The 22793-nt window shown below is 33.4% G+C and overlaps 1 protein-coding gene across 3 annotated transcripts in view; it reads right to left on the bottom strand.

The window, feature by feature from the left end:
• Nucleotides 1-22793, bottom strand: part of Grid2 (glutamate ionotropic receptor delta type subunit 2) — a 1429152-nt gene that overhangs the window by 553123 nt on the left and 853236 nt on the right. For all 3 annotated transcript variants that reach the window (XM_048813623.1, XM_015484559.2, XM_048813622.1), the window contains exons 5-7: nt 15143-15196; nt 7589-7762; nt 2349-2510 (exon numbers count right to left, since the gene is read on the bottom strand). In XM_048813623.1, coding sequence (XP_048669580.1) covers nt 2349-2510; nt 7589-7762; nt 15143-15196 — 390 coding nt within the window. The remainder of the gene's footprint in view (nt 1-2348; nt 2511-7588; nt 7763-15142; nt 15197-22793) is intronic.

The following is a 22793-nucleotide window of genomic DNA, read 5'->3' as shown; positions in this document are numbered from 1 at the left end:
GCCACCTCCCCTATTGCTGGACATTTATACTAATGTCCACTATATCATTTTTAACTCTGTTTTCTCATCCCCATAATGAGAATATAATTAATTCAGGGACAGAAACTGGTTCTTTCACTTGTTTGTACTCTGCAGCAGCACACAGCTGTGTGAAGTGTGCATAGCATGCCCTTAATATAGGCATGCTGTGTTTACTTGAATGTAATTAAGAATTTTATCACTAGATTGCTGCCACTGTAATAAGAAGCCTGACCTCATTTGTGACATGTGGCTGCAAACTTCTTTATATACCTTGCCCTCCCTTTCTGTTTTGGTCCCACATCTGGGCAGGATGATAAGAAAGCCCATCCTGTACCTTCTTATTTGATGTCTATGGGAAACAAAAGCCTATAGGTGTCCAGCCCACATGGTTAGGAACTATCCCTCAGCCCTGGCCGCTAGCTACTGAACAGGCCCAGCCTGCTCCCTCTGCTTTGCCCAAGCCAGGCTGGAAGCTGAGGCCCACTCAGCTCTCTCCAGATTCTCGTGTACATCAAATTTTCTTGGTGTGTTGGGTATCATCAGCTTCATTATCTTAATAGGGTGATCCAAAACTCCTATGTGAGGCAAAAAAAAAAAAATGAGATTGGGAAAAAAATAACTCAATTTCTTTAAGGTCAATGAAAAATGTGAGACAAAAATAAATAAATAAACTGAAATATTTACCCTAATGATATATGCTGAATTGCTGTATGAGAAACACCTGTATATATTTTTTTAATTCAATTTTTTTATTATTAGTTGTTCAAAACATTACAAAGCTCTTGGCATATCATATTGCATACACTTGATTCAAGTGGGTTATGAACTCCCAATTTTCCCCCGTATATAGATTGCAGAATCACATCGGTTACACATCCACGTTTTTACATACTGCCATACTAGTGTCTTTTGTATAAACACCTGTATATTATGGTGTCTCTCTTTTCTTCCTACAGACCTTCTCACTAAATAGGCATCTCCTAAGCCATCTTCTGAACAATTATTCTATCTTTGTGTGAAAGCTTCTGAAGAATGAATGTATTCAGGTTCCTGCATCCTAGCCAAACTGTGAATTAATAAACTGGCAGGATTAGAATCGTGTTCAACAACCTCCCTTGGTTCATACCTGCCAGCTCTCTACATACAAAGAGTTAGGAGATTTTGGCAATACCTTGATTTCTATTTGACTTACTCATTTCTCAGTTGAAAAATGTTTCTTTTCCAACATGTTCAATACATTTAATTCTCAAGTACATTTGCTGATAAGAATCTCACCAAAGTGATTCTTTTACAAAAAGGAAACACCCACCAAAAGAAGCATCCCAGCTGTTCTCCATTTGAAAGATTTCTTTCCTTCACTTCCTGTTTTTGTACATCTGTCTCAGTCCCAGTGTTAAATATTTAGATATTTTTTTTCCTGACTTTTCTAAATATATTCACATTTCAATTGGTTATTTTTTTTTTGTTTGCTTGTTTAAGGAAAAAAAGGGAAATGTATGAGGAAAGAAAAAGGAAGGGTGAAATAAAAAAACATAAACTTCCAAATGGCTGTCTGATTTGCGTACAGGGTACAGGAGAAACTGTTTGTTTTATTAATCATTTCATTTTAAATCCATGAAGCTGTGCAAGATGAACAGAAAATGTCAGCAAGGATGACATGACAAAGAGGCTAATAAACTGCAGAGTGCTTATGGCACTGAGAAGAGCTGAACAACATAAACTGCCTTCTGGGAATGGAACAGGTAGTGAAGCCAAAGCCAGCCACAGCCCATGGAGGCAACACGCAGACAGTGATGAAAAGGACCACAATCAAGTGCCGGAAAGAGTGCATGAGCACTTCACCATAGGAACTGTTTATGAATTACATCTTCATTATAAGATAAATTAAGGATCATCGCACACAACACCTTAGCATGTATCATCAAAATGAAAAACAGCCAAGTGTACTAAAAACTTTCAGTTGGTATACAACAACAATAACAACAACAAAAATCCCAAACCAAGAGAACTTTATGTACCTTATGACAGACACCAAAATAATTTGAGCATCTTTAAAGACATAACCAGGGCAATTTAAAATAATATTGATCACCAATTTTTACTTGCATAAACTTTCCTTAAAATCAGTAAGGGGTCATTTATTTAATATATGTTTGTAACCCTCTAAACTTTATCCTTTAAATATTTCATTTTGCTATTTTGTGCTTTGAGATGGCAGTGATACTGAAGAGAAAAAAATCCTGCTAAAAGATATCTCATCAAATTCTGGTCTATTGTATGCTATTTACATAGAAATTAAGACGAGTGAAATGCTTATCAAAAGTTACCTTCTTGATGGTCTCTAGCATGGAACGCCCACCCTGCCAGGGCTTTGAATTCTTCCTGATACATGACAAACTTGCCATGCTGTGCCACTTTCGGTCCTCCAGCTTCTTATGAAAAGCATTAGCAAGCAGAAGCACTGTGTCATATATGTAAAGGTTTGAAATCTGAAAAGACATTAGACAGTGATTATTAGAATCATTGATACCATCTATCCCATCCAGAATAAGGAGAAATTTGTCCGTTTAGCTGCTTCTGCTCTGGATAGTTTACTGGATTATTTATTATGGAGAAGGTTTCTTTTTTCATTTCTTGGGCAATTTTGCTATTGAGAATGAAGTCTTGTCTGATTGTATGCCTCAATTGGTTTTCAGCTTATTTAGGTATGAAAGAGAAGATAAAAAAGAGATGTTTTGACAGAGGCAACGCTGTTAGTGTCAAACCATAGAAAATCACTGGCCCTTATTTCTTTCTGAGGAGGTAAGGATCTAAGGACTTAAGATTGGAAGGACACACTGAATAATACATTTTTTGAATACATAAAATTTTTGCATTTTAGTTATTCAGATGAAATATTAACTCAATCTTATATATGAGTGTTATAGGTACAAAAAAAAAGAAGCAGCCATCTCTGTGTGTTTGTGGCTATGGGGTTTCTATAAGGAAGAAATGAAAGAAAACAGACCCATTCACAAATACTACAATGATCAAGGATCCATACACCATAAGGTAGGCATACACATGCATTGAAATTCATTGACATGACAAATAACATAAACTACGAACAGTTTCTGAATGTGTTTATATTAATGCTCTCTTCTTCTAAGGTAACCATGATATTATCTTCTTTCTACACAGATTGAAAACAAATGAATTATTGCCAATTTTTTAAAGATCTATTGCACTATTAAAATTTAGGTCTTGCAAGAACTACTATCTATAATACCAACTAATTACCAAAGGTGTTTGTTTTTCAAAGTAATTAGAATTTTTTTAAGAAAACATGAATAGAAAAGGGGATCTTAGGTCAATAAAAGCTGTTAAATGTTATATTATGACTGCTCAAAAAGAAAAACCTGATAGAAAAAAAATGAGAAATCAACATAGTGATGGAAATTAATTTTATCTTAATGCATTCAAATTTTCTCAGGTTTTAAAAGTGTCTTATTATCACAGTTTTCCCTAAAAATGAAAGGGAAAATATGCGGGTTGTCATTTGGTTGTAATTAACGAAGAAGGAAATTTATGAAACAATCTGTGCACATCACAGAACAGTAGTAAGATTTGGCTATTGGGATAATTAGAGTTTGATGCTATTCAAAGCTGTTAATAAGAGCTTCCCAACAATGCCTTGTGGATTTTCATTTAAATGCCAGGTAAATCTTTAATCATCTGTGTTTGTTAAGCAACATTTTATATATATAATACTAATGGATGGTAGGTCTTTGAAAAGACATTGAACATTCTTGGTATTATATAAAATACAAGTTTATTTTTGCTTAAGGAAATATCAGGCTAGCTACTCTTACTCCTGGTCCACCCAGCTAATTATTAGAGAGACCAGAGGAGAATGACTAAAATCTGCAGTGAATGAAGTATAGACTTGAAGTTAAAATTAGTCTGTGAGTCAAAATTCAAATTGGACTTAGACTGTGAAGACCCAATAGGAAAATGTGGAAGAAATAAGGAGGATGAGCGAACTGTACAAAATAATCCAAGGAAAAATCTTTTGATAAACTTCTTCAAATGATATGCAATTATCTGTCTTTTCCAAAATCCCCTGTTTTCACTGCCTTAACTTGCTTCTTCTTGTCTATCTTTATTCTGCAACGCCCTTTAACTGCTTTAAGTGTGTATGTGAGATATCTGGTAGCATCCTTCAATGTATCTTTAGTTTTCTCCAACTAGTTAACTTCTTTCAATATTTAGCATAAAGGTTACCTGCTGGGAGAATGCTACCCTGACAATTTTCCAATCCTAGGCTTCACTGAGCAGTCTTCTCTCCCAGAAAATACAGTACATAGGTCTATGGAAACATGTCACAATGGTAAGATTTTTCAAAATCTGCCATTCACACAAGAATAGGAGATCCTCCTGGATGGAAACTCTCCATCCTTGTGCTTTAGTTTGCCTATACTTAATCTCCTTTTGACTTAGCCGACCATCTAGAACATTTTTTTTAATAAACAATCATCAAATAAACAAAGTCAAAAAAATTGGAAGAAGTGGGAAAATGTCAGGTTTAAAGTTAGGTGGGTTGACAGAAATCAAGTCATTGCTGGCAAACTGTGTTCTACTAGTACTTGACCTTCTCTGGCATAGTCTGTTTTGCATACTTTAAGGTATGGAGTGTGAATATCTATGCTAATGTCAAAGTGAGTGTTCTGTACCCAACATATGATAGGCATTTTACAGATGACTGCCTCCTCTAGTTTGTTACATTCTCAGTGGCAGGATCAAGAAGTGGCAGTGACCTTCTCTGAGATTTCCAAAACCCTTCCTAATCTTTTACTTCTTTCTCAAAGCAAGTACTCACTCTCCTTGGCAGTTCATGTTCTCTCTCATGCTCCTTTGTGCAGTCCTCTACTGATCTCTTGGTGATTTTATTTGTGAGGTCTTTGACTTCTTCCTCACCATGATCCCAAAGTGTCTCTCAGCATTTAAAGGAGACTCCAGTTTCTACTCAGAGAAGCTTCCCTTTTTCTATGTCCACAACCAACACATGTGACTGGGAGCTGGACATGAATATGCACTACCTTTGACACTTTATCCTCCAGTATTCACTCATCTAACTCATCATTACTCTCTGGCTTTCTGTCACTACACTTGTTCTCTGTCATCACTGAACCTGTAGCTGCCATCTCTTCTATGTGTTAATATTTGATACCATCTGTGCCTTACCCTGAAACACTCAGTTTCCTTCTGTTCACCATCTGATATAGTTCCTAGGCTGCTCATCATCCAGGTACTCTTCCTCTGTCCTTCTCTTATTTCTTCAATGTTTCTATTAAAGTTTAGTAACCAGAACTGACACATTAATGCAGATATGATCTGACTAGGAGACAGTAGCGTAAGACACTGTATGTCTTGATCTTAGCAAAGTGCTTCTGACAGAGTCCAAGATGATATTAAAATGGTTTAGAGCAAATCTGACTTTGCACTGCGCTCATTCTGAATTTGTCTTCAACTTAACGGCTTTGAACAGCTGTCAAACCAGGCCTCTTCCTCTAGACTTCATGTAATTGATTATGAACCTATACTTTATGAAGTTTCAAATTTTAGGCTTATTACTCAGTCAAGATTAATAATTATTTGGATCTTGATTATGTAATACAACACGGGCTTTCTCTCCTTTATTTATGGCATTTACAAATTTCAAAAACATGTTTTATTCATTTTCATTCATGTAGTGATAAACATTGTGACATATTAGGTCCAAGGGCAGAATCTTCTGGATGACCATAGAGTTCCTTGCATTTCAAGAGTGAAATATTTATCAGTGGCATCTGAATATTCATCAGGTTCCACCTTTCTCAAGCTAAGGGTAAAAGAATACCCGGTGGATTTTAGCAAACATTCAAAACTACAGCATATATCTAAGGCATATTCTAGGTGTAACAGTATCTCTTGAATAGTTTGTTGGTACATATATATAAATTAATTTCAAGGTCACTTGAAACTTTGGACAAAAATAACTACATGGCTTAACTGGTAATTATTTGAAATGGTTTAATTTTATAAATATACATGTTTTAACTTTTAAAGGTAATGATAATATTTTAAAATATTTTGAACCTACTTCTCTGAGACCAGAGTTTAGTATCTTCATCCCATATGGGCTCATTTGGTGAAAATATTTAAATGTCACCAATTTATAGAGTTTTCAATGTCTTCCCTCAGGATTTCATTAGAAAATTTGTCAAAAATGCTATATAAAACTCAATATATAACACATAGCTTTATTATAGTCTCCCAATCCTAGAAGCCTATTAATGAGGGCTTAGTTTGGCTGTGATTTTTCTTAAGGAAGCCCAATTGTCTTATTTGAAATACTCCAAACCATTTATTTAATGAAACATTCTATAGTTTATGTAAATATTAACATGCAATATACTAAATTTTGATTGTCCAAGTCTTTTCTTTTTACTTTTGAAAATTTGGGCAATAAACCAATCTCTTGTACTTTGGTATTCTTCCCAAGAATTTCTCTCACACCTCTAAATCATAATATTGGGAACACATCTGCTGGATTATTGATTGCTCAAAGCACTTAGGTGTTAGTCCTCATTTAAGTCAGTTAGAAATACTCCTAAAATATTTAATTCCTGCTCTTTATAAACTAATGGCTTACTTATCTTTTAATGATTTTTACTCTAACTTATCCAGTTTGAGGATAATTTTCCTTAGACGGAGAAAATAGATTGAAAAAGATTGGAGTGTACATTTTCTCTTTCTTAGCATCCAAACTAACACGAGTTCCACCAAACAGTAAAGGGATCACTTCCTTCTTGTTTCATATGTTGTAAAAACTTTTTCAAGCTAAGAGGACTTCTTTACTCTTTACTCTGAAACTTCAACTAACTCTGTATTTTAGTGTTTGGGTATTAATTTAAAGATGTATGAAACTTGTTTGCAGATCTAAATTTTATTTTCCTTCTACAGACGTTAAAATTAGAAACAGCCCAAAGACCTCCATATAGATCCAATGTACCCTCCCTTCTTTTCCTTGTATTGATTAATGTGATTTTACAGTCGAGTTTCTACTTTTTGAGCTCACTTTGGCCAATGTTTATAGTTTATTTTTTCTGAAATTTTTTAAATTGCCCACTTTCTAATTCTGAGGAAAAAGACTATCTGTGGCCATATTTATCTGCATTGTTTTTATAGATGCCAAGTTGAGGGGTTGCTTCTCCTAGAGAACCACTTCCCCCTCAAATTATTAGCCAGTCATATTGTGTGATTTCATACAAATTCTACCATGGGAAATGTTGTGGATCTACCTGTTTAGAAGGAAAGAATCTTTATTTACTATATTTTTATTAAGCAAGATATTTTTTCTATAATAGGAACAAAAAAATCAAAGATATAGATTTTAGCACTCTTTCCCTTTCAGAGTTATTAAAATGATAGAAGAAGAGAATCATGCAGAAATGATACAGAATATAATTCTGAATCCAATGCAACTCTAAAAGCACTCGTCACAACAAAGCACGCTGGTAGAAATGCCCAGGCATTTAGAGTATACCTCCATATTCTGAGCAAATGGATCCTTTGGATCACACAATGTTGAAGATATTCGATGGTTGCCACGGAAACATCGCTGACTTATATTCTGGGGGACTGGAAATGTTTGCCGAATAATCGTTAGCCTTCCAATTGACCTTCTTACAAGTTCCTGTACATCAACATCGTTTATTTCCTATAAGATAACATAGGAAGTGGAAGAATTAGAAATTCATCAATACAGCAACAGAGAAACACAAAACCATTAATGAGTTGTTATCTAGTACTGCTAAGGGATTCTGTTACTAGAATACATTTGCTTGATGCTTAGCACATATCTAAATGAAAACAGCACATGTTCATTAAAATAATCAACTTATTTATAGGTGTTTTTCTAATTTAAATTATGTACATTAGTGCCTAGGTAATTCTGACTGGAACAATTTACTTAAATGTACTTAATTATGATCAAGTTTATAATTTATTACATTGAAAATATAGTAGAAAAATATAGGTGTGGTTAAAACATTGAAAAAGGTGACAAAATAAGTTGATACTATAGTTTGTCATTTATTAATGGACTTCATCATACTTGGAGAACCTAGGAAGACTGTTGCAATGTAAGAGAAATATATATTGTTCATAGCAATGAAAAAAACAAGGCTTTAAAAAAGTGATATAAGTAGAAAGAGCAAGAGGAGATATTATTTTTTAAGAATTTTATTAATATTTCTTAGACCTACTGATGTTAACTAACATGTTTCTCTTTGTAATGGATAAACAAAGTGCTTACTAACTATTGAGTAATGTTATAGTCGTGGTCTTGACATAAAGGTAAAAATTTCTGCTGGTTAATACTGACTGAACCAGGCTGAGTGATGGAGAAACTCAATATTCTTTATCTACATGAATTTTATTTTGTATAAGAGTGTGTGCCAAATTCAAAGAATAGCAGTTTCTACTTCCTTCTCCCCACCACCTCCCTACTCCACAATTAAATTTTAAGATTTGACTACATAGTATATGTAAAAACAATAAAACTGAAATAATATTTTTGTAACATTCATTTTTTCCTAATTGGAATTAATCAGAACAGAAGTAATCAAAATAAAATTTTAGTTTTAAAACAGTCTTTTGACTAATGCAGTTTGTGCTGAATAGTGTCCATTTGGAACCTTTTAAACCAATGAGGCCTTTGCAATTAGCAAATTATTGGTATGAATAGATTCTTATGGTAATAAAAATAAAATATTCGATGCAAGGCAGGATATACTTTGGACTGTAGTGAGCATTTTACAGTTTTGAATCAAGGAATTATTGTTAAAAATTGAAAAGACACATTTTCTTATCCCACTAGACTCACTAATTACATATTACTCTTCTTGTAGACTAATTATATATTACTCTTCTTTGTAGCATGTGTTAGCTTTAAAATTCACCCTTTATTTATGATCTTTATGAAATACACCTTTTCTGAAAATAAAATAACAAAACCTGCCATCAGCTGTAACCAGTGTAATATCAGGAATTTCTAGGCGATTAATCCTTAATGCACCATAAAAACTGGTTTTTCTCAGTTTATAATGCCGTCTTTTTCCCTTAGTCTGTGTCACTGGCCACCAAAAACTCTGTCTGGCAAAGAGCAGGTCACTTTTTAATTTTCTGTCATCTTCTCACAAAGCAGAATTAAGTAATGCCTTGTCAACTCCATTTTAATCCCTAACATTAACATGGAATCTTTTAAAGTTTATGTTGGTATTGCTATTCAATGTCTTTCAATGTTTAAAAATTCCATATTGTATAGTTAGGAAGATTCACTTAAATCATACCAGAAAACTGTACTGCTTTTCTCATAATATTAATAAGTTCAGTTATCTATGTAGCCTTTGTTTCATGATACCAAGATTTGTCAAAATTCTTATCAAATAGAACCATCTCTCTCTACACCACACATGATGAATTATAGATCAGCACATTAGGATAAAATTTTACATTTAAAAATTGCCTATGATGGTAAGTAAAATACTGCCTATTATCTCATTTTCTGCTAAAAAATGACAACATGAAGCATACACTGTTTATTTACACTTTATATAATATTTACACTTTATATAATAAAAGACCACGGCGATTCCAAGCTGTTTATTCACAATAATTTTTAGTCACAGAATGAATGAAAAAAACTCTAAAGTATACATAAAGTCCGTATTTCCTTACAGGAATTACATAGCTTAATATTCATGAATTATGGGAATTAAAACAATAAAGATATATTATTTCAGCATTTAATAGCCTGGATTCTACAAGGATCAATAAAGTCATCTATCATGAGTCAAACACAAAAAAAAGGATGGTTACTTTTTATATATTCCATAAGCTGAAGTTCTCAGGTACCTAGGCCTAAGTAAATCAAAGAAATGTCAATTTGAATTGAATGTATTTTGTCTATTATTATTTGAGGAAGGAAAAAAGAAAGTAATTTTCTGGGAGGAAAAAATCTGCCATTCTGAATAAAACTAACAGACAATCTGTCTCAAAAAAGTTCACTTGCAATTTTAGTTTTGACACCTGATCTCAGAAACAGTGGGATGGGGATATGAAATCTTGATTAGGCAGCTATTTCATATTTACAGAACTATACTCTGTGTTTTAAAATGTGCATTTCAAGAGTGGCAGATGCAGTACTACATAAGCACAAAAAGACAAATGATCACTTAATCTAGAAAGGGATTCTCTTAAAATTAAAAAATAATTGCCAAGTAAACAAATATATTAAAATGCCAAACTATTGAGCAATTAGGATCTATATTGTTCAAATGCTCTGAATTTTAAAAATAATGTTTAAACTATAAGTTATCTCAAAAATAATCACAGTAAGAATTAGTTCACTAAATAAATACTTCCCCCTGAGTCCTAGCACCACGGATATGCTAACTAACTAACCTGTATAAACAGAAAGTACCTGAGTTTTAAAGAATTGAAAGAATCTGAATGATAGAATTATTTGTGTTGTATACTGTGTATACCTATGAAGTAGAATTACTACTGCAATAGAAAGTAAATACATATTTCAGTATACCTCTAATTTTCATTTTTACTTCTTAAGCAGCAAAACATTATTGCCTTTTTTTTCCAAATAATTAAGCTGTATAATCAAAATTTATTATGAGTCTGGTTAATATATCCAAGAAAATATTTACTTTAATATATTAATGTATGGTGAGCCCTGAAATGTGTGAGCCCAAGGAAGACGAATAAAGCTCAAACATCTGCTAGGGAGAAATATCCCTGGAACAGCTCCTACCCAGAACACATCTGTTAGGAGAGTTGAATACTTCCTGAGTTCTTGCACTTTATCAACTTTAGGCTTAAATTAATAGAATTTTGGGGAGGGAAAAACTCTAAAAATCCATCAGTTCAGATACAAATCTAGATTATATAAATTATTTCAGAAAGATAGTATCCCATTTCCCCTTTTACCATTTGTTTCTCCCCTCTTCCTGTTCTCATAACTCTTGGCTCTATAACAAAGTTCCTGGGTCATAGTGGGTATTAAATAAATGTTGATAATTAAAAATTTAATGAATGACTGAGTGACAACACTTTACCAAACTATCTTCTAAAGATACCTTGAATTTTAATTCTAGACACTGATACTTTCAAAATGTTAAAATAAATCTGTATAAAACGAATTTCACTAATGAGATGTTGCCGTCTGTTACACAGTATAGTTTCAAAAGAGTATGTTTTATTTCTAATATATTTCTGTTCTTCATGTTTCAGCAAAGATGACCTTTAGATGCTTCCAGAAAGTTTTAAATTAATGTGAAGCAAACATTCTGTTGAAATCTGAAACAAAACTAACTCTACCCTATATACCAACAGGAAGAGGAACAGAATGGCAGGTTTCTGTCTGGTAGATTAGTAATGTACATCTCCACTCACCATTAAACAAACAAAAAAATATCCACTACAGAAGTAGGCTTTCTAAATCTCAAAATAACTCCCCCTCCCACCCCAAGAAACAACTTACTTTACTGCAGTAACCCAGAGAGAAAAAAATAATTTAAATTATTTTTTTAAGTCAGTAAAATCACATCAGGACATTAAGGGTCAGGCTAAATATTATCAGGGATAAATGGGGACATAAAGTATTAAACAGTGTGCAGCTCTAAACAGTGTATACCTTCCTATCTGAATTTCTAACTTTTGTAGAACTTAAATAAAGTGCTAGGCCATCTGCTTTAGGGCCCTGAGGGGATGACAATACTTATATGGAAAGGCTTCTCTAAGCTGGATCCAGTGATTGCAGGGAGGAGATAAGTACCATTACCAAGTCCTAACATATGATTGATTGCACCATATGAGCTAGCACAGACTCTCATGATTATAGCACACTTAATGCAAATGAAAAAAAAAATATTGTTTTCAAGTTTCTACATCAATTTGTATCATGATGCATAATGCCAACTTTGATTTATAGCCCTGCTCTAAAAAAGTATTGGTGTAATAAGATTAAATAAATATTTGCAACTGATTTTAAAATTAGCAACAAAATAATAGCTACAAAAGCCAAACTAGGCAGATTCATATTCTCGGGGTTCAATAGAAATGGGCATTTGTGTGTTCTTTTTTTTAAATTTTAATTAATTAATTTATTTGTTCTAATTTGTTATACATGACAACAGAACGCATTTCAGTTCACGGTACACAAATGGAGCACAATTTTTCATTTCTCTGGTTGTACACAAAGTAGAGTCACACGATTCGTGTCTTCTTACATGTACCTAGGGTAATGATATCTATCTCATTCCACTGTTTTTCCTACCCCCATACCCCATCCTTTTCCCTCCCTCCATTTGCCCTATCCAAAATTCCTCTATTCCTCCCCTGCTCCACCCCCACCCAAACCCCCATTATGGATCAGCATCCACATATCAGAGAAAACATTTGGCCTTTGTTTTTGGGGGGATTGTCTTACTTCCTTAGCATAATATTCTCCAATTCCATCTATCTACCTGAAGGCATTTGTGTGTTCTTGGGGGGCTTTTAAAGTATATTAGCTTCCTAGCAAATTTTACTTTTATGGGAACTAGAGTAAATGATGGTTCTTATATTACTAATGTGTATAAACAAGCATGTAAAAAAGTGTGTAAGAAGGGGTCAAGAGCCATTTTCTAAGGCAGATTTCAGAGAGACGCAGTAGCTGCATGGAATCATATGGAACTAAGAGTGCTGACCTTGGATATGCCAGTGGGTAATAGTTTTTCTTGCAAACCTGGTCATTTTCTGAGTCTTTGCTAGTTCAGATAAAAGTAATAACCAATGTAAATAGTGTGAGTTGTGAACATTGTGTTTTTCAAAGGCTAGGAAGTATTAACCTGCCCCAAAGAAACACCTTGTTCAAGAACTAGAAAGTAGGACTGTGGGTGAAAAAGAGATAAAGCTTTCAATGACAATAAAAGTGAAGTTATAGTTATTTATAGTTCTAAGAATTTATAGAATAAAATGATATTTGAAGGAAAAGAACTGAATTCTTCTATGTTTGTAACAGAGCTATTTACCAGATAGATTTTTATTCTTATGCATGTTTTATTTTGTAAATACTTGCACAATTTAAATTGTGAAATATTCACTTAGATATTCACTTCCCAATATTTTATGAAATACTATTTAAGAATAAGTTTAACAAATTTAAGTTATAACCTTGATAGAAGAAAATATTTTTATTATTCTTTCCATGTAATTTATCACCAATGAAACGGTCTACTTAGACAACACCTATATAATATGAAGAGGTAATTTTTTTCCTATATCTTGACCCTTAAATAGTGAATAAATATCTACAATGTTCTGGTAGCTCTACTTGTTCTTACTTTAAGATTTAGTGTAAAAGCTAAATTGGACATGGGGGAAAAGGTTAACTTAGGGATTCCCTCTGCAAACTTATTAAAAAATAGAAGGGAATGGGCATTTCCATTGGATGATTATAAGTATTCATTTGTTTTGATTAATCTGTCTCCAAGAAGGCAAGAAATCCTGTCTTCCTTTCCAGTCAGCTTTATTGAACTGTTCGATTTCTTTGAGCCTTCGTTTCCTTGCCCAAAAAGAAAAATAAATTATCTAGTGTGAAAAGCTATGAAGGTTTGCTGCATTCCCTTCCCTTTTGTTCTTCCCTCTATCATTCAGATATTCTTGGTGGAAAATTAAGAGGCATGAGAAAATTAGAAGGTATCAAAACGTCCCTGAAAAGCAGGGAAATAGCCTACACATCACATGGGTGAATCTCAGGACAACACATCTTAATTTGATACAAAAAGTGCAGTGACAAATCATAAAGATATAAATTTGGCAGACCAAAAACAAATTAGTAAGACATTTCCAGTGTCTTTACCCTGAGCTAAAAAGAACCACTCCATCAGTGAAGTGTTGTGTAGGAGAAACAACTTGAAACTGGAAACTATTTTTACTTTTATACATAAAAAGAGGCAAATCATTTATCTTTTATGACCCTGATCATCTCAGCAACTTATGAATAATGTTTAGAATTCAATAAAGTAATGTGAGAGAGCGATCTGTGAACTTTAATAGGAAATGATCATTACTGTGATACCACTTATCATGTGTCATTTGTCAGGCACTGAGTTAGAGATTAGATAATATCTAATTTAATTTTTATTATGAACCTTTAAAGTAAATGTTATCATCATACTTATTGTATGAATGAATATACTGAAGTACAGGAAGATTATTTGTCCATGGAAACAGCTAACAAGTTTTATAGCCAGAATTGAACTTTTTTTTTTTGCGACTGAAAAACCATAATTCTTACCCTAAAACAAATCATCTTATTCTATGATTCCATAGATAGTAGCTATAAATAATAGATCATCTTTATTCACAAGTGATAGGTATGATTGAATACTATGTCTTGTGAAGGGCAAATTCATGTGATCACATTATTTGTTCAGTGTTAATGTCATTGTTCTTTCTGATTCTAACAGAAAGACTCATTTCACAAGGCTCTTGGGTTGTAACATATTTTTAATCTTATGTATTATTTTGGCAAAAATCAAAAAAAAATTCACAAGGAATTTGACAAGTCTATGGATTTTTAAAAATTGTATGTTATGAAAAGGGAAAAAAATCTGTTCTGTGTTGATTCATATTCATATGCTGAACTATTTAATCCTCATGTAAGGGGGTGGATATAAAAGTTTTAGAAACAACATTAAAATATAAATGGAACACAAGCACTCCACTGGGAGGAATTCACTTTGCTTACAAAGAAGATCTGTACTTTTCATAAAGATGATCTCTGAGCAGGCACTATGTGCCAAGAGCAAAACTAAAAGATATTCAGTGGGGGAGAATCTCTCCACTTATTTTATTCATATAAAGTCCTTTAGCATTTAAAAACTCTCCATTCTATTTTTATTTAACAGCATTCACTCAGTGCTGAAAGTTTACTTCATGTTCTGTTTCATCCCAGAAATTCAAGGCTATAGGAAGTGTTGGAACTATATATACATGAAAAGAGGACCCAGAGTTGACAATAAGGGTTAGTTGACTTTACCTCATTTATAATGATCCAGTGACAGTCAAAAGCAACCAAATTCGTTTCCACAACCTAGAATAGAAAACAAACCAGCTATCAGCATTAATCATGAAAAACAATCAAACTAAATGGAGATACTTTGTAAATGACACAAAATGAATCATACATTAGAAAGGCCTTTCTATTGAATTCAAGATGGAAAATCATGAGCAAAATACCGCAGAAGCATTTGTGTTCAACAGGTAGATGTATTGTAGACTTGCTACACAAATTTAAAAATATAATTAATCAGAAGCCTTGAGAAGGATAAATTGCAACTAAAAACTCTGAGTAATACTGCATTGTGATTTAACAGGAATAGAGTTCAAATCTCAAATCACATTCCCTATTCCAACAAACTTTGATGGTTTTCTATTATCTATCTAACAAATATCTTAAGTATATCTCTCCCTACAATTTGGCTCTAACTTAATATTTTATCTTCTGCTACTTCACTGAGTATATACTTGTTTGCTACCATCTTCGGTAAGTAAACTGCTCCCTGTTTTGAAAATTATTTGTTTTGCATATTTTCAGTAGATTCAATTCTAAAATTATCTGATAATAAAATACTAGAAGTAAAAGATTACATTAACATTAAGGTATGGGTAGGAAATCTTGGTAGCTATAAATCACTGATAATATGAAAACAAAACTTACATAAAAAGTAAAGCAAATAACATATAGGTAGGAATCTTGGTTGGTTAACTTTGAACATTTTTCTAAATTACCCTTGTTGTAGGCCAAAAATGTATGGGGTGTGTGTGTGTGTGTGTGTGTGTGTACACTGAAGGTTGCATTTCTGTCAAGATTTGTATTATATCAACTCTTATAATACATAGTCTAAGACATGTTCTTACTATTGCTATCATAGACATATAACAGGAAAAATTGCTTTGTAAGAAATTATTCTTTTATTTTTAGCAATAATAACTGAAGATATGGTTTCAAATGAGGACGCATTCTAATAGCTAGCAAGGAGTTGTTATAAAGTGTTAATTGTATTTTGGTGGATTTTCTTTGTCCTTTTGAAAAATGCCTACTGAAAGATGCATGGATCACAAAAAATACAATTGGATATATGACTGTTTTGTGATTTTTATATTTTCTTAAAGTTAATATTTGCAGAATCTTTGTTTTCTTAATAGTTGCATGAATTTCATACTATTTCAACAGATATTATATTGGCTCCCATGATCTTACTGAAGTATACGGATAATGAATTATTAGAGAAGTGAGAATGTAGTATCAATTTTTAAGTTTGAACATTATTATTAGTGTTGAATTACATATATATATAATTTATTTATTTTATTAGTTGTTCAAAACATTACAAAGTTCTTGACATATCATATTTCATACATTTGATTCAAGCGGATTATGAACTCCCATTTTTACCCTATATACATAATACAGATTCACATCGGTTACACATCCACTTTTTTACCTATTGCCATACTAGTGTATATTGTATTCTGCTGCCTTTCCTAACCTCTACTATCCCCCCTCCCCNTTTTTTTTTTTTTTTTTTTTTTTTTTTTTTTTTTTTTTTTTTTTTTTTTGTGGCACTAGGGATTGAACCCACAGCCTTATACAGGCAAGGCAAACACTCTACCAACTGAGCTATATCCTCAATCCACTCAGGTATGTTGGCTTTTGGCACTACTAAGAAAAGTTTTTAAAATATTTATTTTATTTTTAAGTAGCTAAGTGACTCTTGGCAGAATAAATTAATTCTTACGTGTGACTGGCAAAAACAAAAAAAAATGAGAATGAGTCCTTAGTTGGATTTTGATTAGGGCTTAAGATGATGATTTCGGCCCATTGGCACTTTACTGCTGATATTATGAACTAAGGCTTTCTTGCTATCTTGAAGCAATTAAGGAAAACAAAGAGGCTCTGAAAGAGATGTCTATTGATTACATATAAATGCAACATATGGCCCTTCATAGCTGAGAATTTTTCATGCTTTTGCTTTGGTCCTTTTGATTTCTTCTCTATCCCCTCCTGGACTGCTTTCACATTCATAGTCCACATGTATAGGTCTCTGCATAACTGTCAGTTAAGAGAATGTGACTCCCATGATCACCACATGTCAATCACTTACCTTTTTCACCACTTACCCCCCCCACCCCAGTCTTAATATATACACTTATTGTTTCTTTCTAGGCTGAGCTTACCAATAGGAAGGACTTCATTTGGACCTCTGGTCTAGCCCCTTACAATAACAAGTAACATATGATACGGGGTTTCAGTAAAACTACTGCCAGGGACAAGGCAGATTTTCATTAAATACTGTTTATTAAAAAAAAAAAAAAAAAAGACAACCATGGAGCCTTAACTCATGTTTCTTTTCACGTCTGTTGATAACCCTACTTCATCTGCTATTAAAACCAATTTGATAAACTAATATGGAAAGGAAGTCATTAGATGAAACAATTCCAAAAATTAAATAATCAGAAAATAAATAATTTCACATTTTATCAAGAGAGGCTTGCTTTCTTGATTATTTACATGGTAATGAACTACAGAAGTGTTAAATTCAAAATCTCTAAAGTCAAATACATGAGGTCTTGAAGCCTAAGGTACTAGGAAAAGAACATAGAATTTAAGTGGGTTTGATTTCAAATCCTGGGCAACTGGATATGTCACTTATTCTGAGTCTGTTTCCTGATGATTTGAATGACACATTCTTCATGGGTGAAGAGTGAGGACTAAATGGCTAAATGTATCTTAAGCATCTGGGACATAATGTGTGGTGAAAAATCACTCATGTCTCTGCAGTGTTTTCAACAGCATTCATTAGTGGCCACGGACATATTTTTTCTATTCAGTAAATGTTCACTAATGTTTATCGTTTATATCAATGATAATAATATGTAAGCTAATATTTATTATTTATTATGTGCTAAACACTTCGTAATTATATGATATATATGTGTGTATACATTCTCACACACATATGTAAAATACACATTATATGGATACTTTAATAAAATTATAAATGAATATATGTTTTGAAATTAGTTAATCATTATATCAAATTGCTCCTACTTATAAGTGTATGCGTGTGTTTGTGTGTGTGTGTGGGGGGGTGGTGTACTTGGTGATTAGCCAGAGAAACAATTATCTGCTTTTAGTCTTTTCATCACAACAAAACTTTCCATTGTGACCATAGGAGGAAGGCTCAATGATTCTGGAGGAGAAATTGGACACTTATTCTTAGGTATTATGCCAATAAGGCAATTAAGCATCTAGTTTCTGCAGGTAGGCAGTTAATTGGTTTATTACTATTATACTCAAAGTCTTTGCATAGCTTAGTTGTACCCTGCATTATAAATGACTCATCATTGATGAAGCTACAATGGAAGCTGATTATTACTCTTTAAAAGACATTCATCATTCAATACTTCTGTTATCTTTAGGCTTTTCCAATATTGCATAGGGCCCTTGCTTTCTAGAATGTCAAGAGTGGTATTAAAGGTTGGTGATTTTAGAATCAAAAGACTTCACAAGGAAAAATGGTATATCAAAACCAACAGGGCCTTTGGAATACTAAGTATCCAAAGGGAAAAAAATAGAGAAATGCAAAGTGTGAGCTTTCCAGGGGCATCTTCCTAAATGACTGTGGAGTTTGTCATTTGCACAGTATTTAAGCTCATTGAAAGCATGACCCATGAGCCTTTTACTGAAGCAAAACACAATCTTTGAGCTTTTGGGGATTTCTAAACTTCTTCAATCATTTGTTCCATAAAAAAGCAGCCTAGTGGACTACTGTAAAAAATACTCTTAATGGTGTTGGACTTGACAGCAATGGATACTTTCCAGAATTCCAAGCAACTGACTACCCGTCTGTGCTATTTCACTATCGTGTGAAATACAAACTACCTTTTCTTACCATTGACAAATCACCTTATGGTGTTAGAACTGTGTTTAGTAACAAAATGTCAGTTGAAACTGAGGCACCAACTGCTAACTGCTCAAACAAATGTCATTTGCAGAATATAATTACGGTGTTTGAAAAAAGTAACCCATGCTATGATCACACAAGGCAGGCATACTTAAAAACATCTTATACATTCTACTGACCATAAACCTCTTGGTAAATTCTTTTTCTGAGTTATTAAAAAAATTCACACGTATGTTTATCTGTCAATATTTGTAATCACATGCTTTCTATAAAATGACTAGTTAGCCCGAATGCTATTCAAACATCTTAGAATTCTCCGTTTCATCACTTTTGCAAATGGAACACACAACTGTGTTTTGGGTGTCATTGAAAAGTTATGACTTTCATCCCCTATTGGATGCCTAATGTTGACCATAAATTTCTTTTTCTTTTCTTTTCCTGTTTATAGTTATGCTCCTCCCCCATTCTCCAAGGCAGTGACATTCAACCTGCAACTAGTTCCACTAGCCCATCTTCTAACAGCATCACAAGCGACTTTGTTTTCTATATAAACATAACATGGGTAACATTCTGTCGAAGAAGAAATGGCTTCAAGTCCCCTTATTCCTGCCCCTCCTAAAGTATAAGCAAAGCAAAGCAAAACAGTTTTCATTTAAAGTACAAGAGCTAACCTTTATTGAATGTGTATTACATAACAAGAACAGTGGTGAACTCCTTTTATTATTTAGGTCTCACAACAACCCTTTGAAGGTAGTTGCTATTATTTTCTCTATTTTGCAAATGAATACACACCTCCTATCTTTATTCCCCCCACTCTCATAGTTAAGAAGGATTGATCCTTTGAAATCAAGCCCTGGTTCCTTTTCTTCCTTCTTCTATAGACCACCTGAATCATGAGTTATCTACAGGGTCCTTATATATTTGCTATATTTGCCAATTGTGGGATATAGGCTTCCTTCTCCCTAATACACAACCTTTCAGTAAACTTGTCTTTACAGACAGTCTCCTCAAATATTGCTTTCTCTTTTTCCACATACCACATTCATACCTTTATCTTTCTGGCATCTGTCTATAACCCCCTGCACCTCTTCACTTGGCTGGCCTCTGAGTGTCTTTTAGGACTCCACTGAGGCATTATCATTATCATCTCTAAGAAGTCTTTCATGATTATAACATGCTGTGTTATAAATGTGGATAAGTACCACCACCAGTACACGTACATAATATTTTAATTACCTTTTTATTTTTCTACATTCTCCAACACACCAAAGTTTTCTAAGACAGGGATTATGGTCTGCCAATTTTTAAATTCCAAACAATTAACTCAGCCTGACTCAGACATTATTTGTCTGCTGGATGAAAGCAATCATGTTGTAAGGTCACTGTGTACAAACCCCCGTAGCCCATGTTAACTACCCTGCAGGTGAAAACACTTTTCAGCATATTGGCATATCCAAATTCAAGAGCTCCTGTCTTTTGTTTTCTTTCCCTGAGGACTTTCTCCAGCTTTTTTGGTCAGATAAAAATATAAGTAGCTAGAAATAGAAGGATGTTAGAATTGCTGGAGGTTAACTCTCAACTAATGGGGATGGAAGGAAGTGACTAAATGTCTCTTTCCCCATTCTCTAGTGCAGTGATTCCAAGTGGATAAGGTCTATATACATTCAGATATAAATTCCTTAAATTATAAGGTGCTTACTTGTTTCTTCATGAAAATCCTCCAGAATCCATTCAAGGGCCATTAGAAACTGGTTTTTCAAGAACAAACATGCACAGAAAAGGCTGTCTTTTAGACATTGACTTTTAGACATCCCAAGCTCAAAAGCCCCTGCACAGAACATAATTTAATTAACAAAACCAATAGGTTGTGTTGAGTACCTGCAATATACTAGATCTAGTGCTGGCTACTGTGTTGTTCCAATAAGCAAGGCTGACGTGGTCCCTATTCTAAGTGAGAAAATTAATACACACCTCTTATCTTTGAACCTGGCTCTACTGGATGCTTACCAGGAATATGTAAAGTACATTAATATCTACCAGTCTATGTGCAACCATCCAGCAGAAAACACAAAGGACATGTACCTTCCTCCGTAGAAGGAAATTCAAAAACCTTGTTCAGAAAGAATACTGATTTTAAGCCTATTGTTCAAAAATAACTTATTCAAAGTAAACTTCTTGAAATGTACTGAAGTGTTGCTATTTATATCTCAATCATCTCAACACAAATCATAGCTTCTTACAAATTATTTTGATCACACATACTTTCCATTTGGTGTGATTGTTTTAGCTTTTTTTGCTGCTGTGACTAAACAACCCAACCAAAACAATTTCAGGGGAAGAAAAGTTTAATTTAGGGCTCACATTTTCAGAAGTCTTAATCCACAGAAGGCCAACTCCATTCCTTGGGGATTTGGGGAAGGCAGAACATCATGAAAGAAGAGTGTGGCAGAGGAAAGCAGTTCACATGGTGATCAGAAGGCAGAGAGAGAGAAAAACTCCTCTCTCCAGATACAAAATATATACCCCATAGCCAGGCCCCCAGTGAACCACTTCCTCCAGCCACACCTCACCTGCATCCAGTCACAACTCAATTAATCGCATCAGGGATCAATTCACTGATTAGGTTAAGACTATAACCAATCATTTCTCCTCCAAACCTTCCTACATTGTCTCACACGTGAACTTTTTGGGGACTTTTCACATCCGAACCATAACAGTGATGTATTATTACTTATAAAGTTTAAATTTTCAGAATTTGGAAACATGAATATTTTTACTCTCAATTTTTTTGTTTTTATTTTTTTCATCACAAGTGATAAGGTCTGTCTTCAGTAGAGGGTACCAATCTTGAAATATGTCATTGAATTTGCCTGTCCTTTATTTCTTAGATGCCATTCCAAGTTCAAAAGTAAGAATCAGTCCAGCAAAACTGTTAAGTGTGTTATAACTTGTTTCAACTAATCCAGGCAGAAAAAGAAAAGAAAAAATATATTCTGAAAATTACAGTACATATTTCTGCCCTTTAGTCATCTTTGTCTTTGAGAATTACTCTGTATAAGGAATTACAGAACGGGATAAGGTGTGTTTCTGTCACTAGAGTTGAGACCATACATGGTGTGTGGTACAATCATGGTCTATATTCAAAGGGTCGACTGGAGACCAGTACCAGGACATTCTTGGTCCATTTTAAAGAGTATATAATAATTTTGAATCTCTCATATGTTTCATAGTTTACTTAAGTAAAATTTCATAGTTAGCACAATTACACAATTTACTCAGGTCAGAATATAAAAGCAAGCAATCTCTTCTTCAATAATAATCTCTTCTCTTCTTTCCCTTAGGCCCCATAAGATGAGAGAACAGCTACAACTCTGAACACCATGCATTTTTCTCCATATCAAATTTTGAAAACAGTCATAAAGCAGACTGATTGATAACCTTTAAAAGCCTTTCTTCGAAGATGACTTGATGACAGAAGTATTAGAAGATTGTCTTTAAGAGCCTTTTGATAGTACTTATTCTTGTGAGAATTAAGGACAAGGACATACTTGAAGTAAATATCATTCTGTGGGCTGATCATCACCATCTTTGAAATGAAGTGATCTTTTTTATTTTGTTTTTTGATTTGCTACTTTTTGTTTGCTTTGTAGACATTGCTATAACAGAGTTTAAAAATATATATATATATATATATATATATATATATATATATATATATAT

The sequence above is a fragment of the Marmota marmota genome, unplaced genomic scaffold, assembly GCF_001458135.2.
Source record: "Marmota marmota marmota unplaced genomic scaffold, marMar, whole genome shotgun sequence".
Lineage (NCBI taxonomy): Eukaryota > Metazoa > Chordata > Mammalia > Rodentia > Sciuridae > Marmota > Marmota marmota.
Note: the sequence above shows the minus strand (reverse complement) of the source record. Positions and strands in the feature narration are given on the sequence as shown.